This window comes from Mus pahari, chromosome 21 (assembly GCF_900095145.1).
Source record: "Mus pahari chromosome 21, PAHARI_EIJ_v1.1, whole genome shotgun sequence".
Classification (NCBI taxonomy): Eukaryota; Metazoa; Chordata; class Mammalia; order Rodentia; family Muridae; genus Mus; species Mus pahari.
In genome coordinates this window covers 18,761,425-18,765,002 of record NC_034610.1, presented here as the reverse complement: position 1 = coordinate 18,765,002, position 3,578 = coordinate 18,761,425, and the positions used below count along the sequence as shown (strand labels likewise).

Here is a 3,578-nt window from a genome sequence, read left to right as displayed (position 1 = left end):
CAGGGTTTCTCTGTATAGCCCTGGCTGTCCTGGAACTCACTCTGTGGACCAGGCTGGCCTCGAACTCAGAAATTCGCCTGCCTCTGCCTCCCGAGTGCTGGGATTAAAGGCCTGCGCCACCACGCCCGGCTCTCCTCGTTACTTTTATGAATCTGTGTCTTTATGTCAATTCCCTGAAAAAGAACCAAAAACCTGGAAACATCTGCCCCAGACCCTAGCCACTGGTCAGAACAGGGATGCTGAGGCAGGAGGACTGTTATGAGTTCAAGAACTACATAGTGAGATACTATTTAAAAAAAGAGTACATAAATATATCTTCCTTTAATAGCTTCCTATGTAGTCAAAACTGGCTTTGAACTCTTAGTCCTGGTATCTATGGGAGTACAGTCATGTGCCACTATGTGTGTTTAAGTTACATAATTTTTTAAATACAAGATCTTTATTGGTTCCATGTTTTGAAAATAGCCTCCACAATATTTATTTAGTATTTACTTATATTTGTGTTTGGGTGTTTTGCTTGGATGTACGGAGACCACAAGAGGGCGTCTGATCCCCTGGAACTGGAGTTAAAAGTTCCAGGGGATCTGGAGCATTGCCAGCGGCCATAGAGGTGCTGGAAGAGCAGCCAGCGCTCTCAACCAATGACCCACCTCTCCAGCCCTTAATTATTTGTGTGTGTGTGTCATGGGTTTGTGTGTGGAGATCAGAAGACAACTTTGTGAAGTCATTTCTCTCCTTCTACCTTTATGTGGGTCCTAGGGATTAAACTTGGGTAGGCCTGGCTTGGTAGCAAGTGCTGTATAAACTGAGGCTTCTGGTTGAGCCCAGCCATGTAAAGGGGAGCCACCTAATTGGACCCCGTTTTGTTCTTTTGAGACAGAGGCTTAACATCAGCGATTTTTACATGAAGATTATATATAATATACAATTATATTATAACATATGTGATAACATATCTTATTAGAACATAATAATTTTAGAAACAACCAAGACTATGATTGATTGCAAATGATGTAACTCATGAATGCCCTTGAGTTACTAGAGAATGCCCAGTAAATGACGTTGACTCGAGAGAAAGGATGGGGCCATGGAGGTAAAGGAGCCAGAAAGGAGGGTGGGACCCAAGGATCTGCGGAGCTAGGGCCATGTGGGTGTAAAGAGGGAGAGCCTTTCTGCAGATGGGTGAGGGCCAGCGATCCCAGGATGATAGGATGCGCGAGCACGCAAAATACAGAAAGAAAGCAGCGCCCGGAGCCAGGGTGAATTGAGCCAGGGTTATTTCAGCAGTCAGTGACTACAACAATGGGCGAAGGCTGAACCAAGATAAATGCTGGACCAATGGGCGAGGGCTGGGCTAATGACAAAGGACGCTGCGCAGTTAGAAATGTTTGTTTGAATAATCCAGTTAGCTTCAATGAAGAACACATTTCCCTTCCCTCGAAGGGACAGACAAAAACCTTTAAATAAGCATCCCAGTTTCCTCCGCAGGGAGTCAGAGTCTAATACGGGGGTTAGTAAGTGGAAAGACGTCAGTAAACCGTACGGGGGATCCTAAACCCAGGTGGCTCCATTCCTACTGGCTCCGCCCCCTTCCCGGGTAATGGACCCGCCCCTCACGCCTATTCATCGAGCGTTCAACTCGTCGCTGCGAAGGTAATATCCGGATAGACGGAATTCCACAAAGGAATGGGGGGCCCCCTCATACTGCGCATGCTCGCCCCGTGACCCTAGCTTGAGGTGACGGCGGGAGCCAAGGCGGGGGCCCAAAGCACTGAGGCTGAGGGACCCGCCAAGGCTCCGTCGTCCGAGAGGCAGGGCCTGCTGCCGTCGGTGAGGACGGGCCCCCAGCGGGCGGGAGGGTCCTGGCTCGAGAAGCGACTCCCAGCCTAGCGGTCTGGGGATGGGGACCGGTGCTCGGAAGGGTCCCTGGCTGTGGCCCCCACCCCCAGATTCAGGCCGCTTTCTTGTCGGCCATCCGCGAGGCTCTTCCCTTCTCCATGTTGGACTGGACACCCCCAGTCTGGGACACACAACCCCCAACGCGCCCCTACCCCAATCCACTCTGCCTGGTACATGTCCATCCTTATCTTCTGTAGTTTTGTTGCCTATGACCTGGGGTCTTTGTCCCAGTGGCAGAATTTGAGGGCTGGGAGCTGGGGAGCTGCTCAGGGGACTGAGACATTGGTTGGAGGGAAGCAGGGAGGTGGGGCAGGGTGGTGGAAGATACCATTCTGAGTCATGGCGACTGGGGAACGGAGGTACTCTTATGTGGGACCTCCACATTGGGAACCTTTGCTGTGTTCTGCATATAATACAGTTCTTGACCTTTTGGGAGGGTGACTGCCGTTTTCTTCTGTCTCCCCGTGGGATGCCTCCCGCAAGCCCCAGTGTCACACCGTTCCTTAGGAAGTCCAGTTACAGTTTTCCTGGACAGTGACTATGGCAGCAGCTGTAGTAACGTGAGCTCATCTGATGCTAGCATCTCCTATTACACAGATCAGACAGCCAGAGAGGGTAAGGGGTCTGTCCTTCCGTTAGGACACGTTTCATTCTCATCTTTGTGAAGGTAATTCTGTCCATCACCCCAAGGTAACAACTGAAGTTCCAAGCCTGCAGCGCTTCATCAGCAAGAGTTTGGACTTTTAACTGTTCTATGGCCACCAAAACAACAATCACCACCCATCTAGTGACTTAAAATGACACATTATTGTTGTATATTTTAGAGACTAGAAGCAGATGTGGGTGTTGTACAGTGGGCTGAATGCAGCAGGGCTGTATTCATTCCTGGGGCTTTAGGAGAGAAGTGTTTGTTTGTTTGTTTGGTTTGGTTTTTTGTTTTGTTTCTTTTGTGGGGGGGACAGGGTAGCCCTGGCTGTCCTGGAAATCACTCTGTAGACCAGACTGGCCTTGAACTCAGAAATTCATCTGCCTCTGCCTCTGCCTCTGCCTCCCAAGTGCTGGGATTAAAGGTGTGTGCCACCACTGCCCGGCCAAGGAGAGAAACATTTAATTTGCCTCTTGCAGCTTCTAGAAGCCTACCTTGTTTGGCTGGCATGTCCTTCCTTGGTCTTCAAAGCCCCTCCTCAAATAATAAACCCTGCCTCTAGCCTTATCTTTCCTGTTCTTTACATCCCATTTACACATTTTTTTTCTTTTTCCTTTCCATTTTTTTTTAACAAATTGTTTTATGTGTCTGTGTGCCACATGTGTGTGGTACCTGTGAAGGCCAGACAGGGCATTGTGTCCTCTGAGGTGGACAGGTGGTTGTGTGAGCTACCTGATGTGGTGCTGGGAACCGAACTCCTGTTCTCTGGAAGAGGGGGAAGCAGCTGACCTCTGAGCTATCTATCCAGCCCTGTTTCTTTTGTTTGATTTTTGTTTTGTTTTTTTGAATGAGTGTGCATGTGCCCTGTGGCTGTCAGAGGACCACTTGTGGGAGTTGGCTTTCTCCTACAATGCGGATCCTGGGATGGAACTCAGGTCCTGAGGCTTGGTAGAAAGCACCGTTACCTGCTAGGCCATTTCCATAACCCTTGTTTTACAGATAGGTTGGTTTTTTTTTGTTTTTTTTTTTTTTT

The 3,578-nt window shown here is 49.1% G+C and overlaps 1 protein-coding gene across 5 annotated transcripts in view; it reads left to right on the top strand.

Annotated features, from left to right (window-relative positions):
- Nucleotides 1–1,582: 1,582 nt before the first annotated feature.
- Nucleotides 1,583–3,578, top strand: part of Flywch2 (FLYWCH family member 2) — a 9,713-nt gene continuing 7,717 nt past the window's right edge. For 3 of the 5 annotated variants that reach the window (XM_021221677.2, XM_029533128.1, XM_029533127.1), the window contains exon 1: nt 1,583–1,653. In XM_021221677.2, the coding sequence (XP_021077336.2) occupies nt 1,601–1,653 (53 nt within the window). In that variant the 5' untranslated portion in view covers nt 1,583–1,600. Of the gene's footprint in view, nt 1,654–1,751; nt 1,831–3,578 lie in introns of those variants that run through there. The other 2 variants (XM_021221676.2, XM_029533129.1) reach the window with 1 other exon arrangement.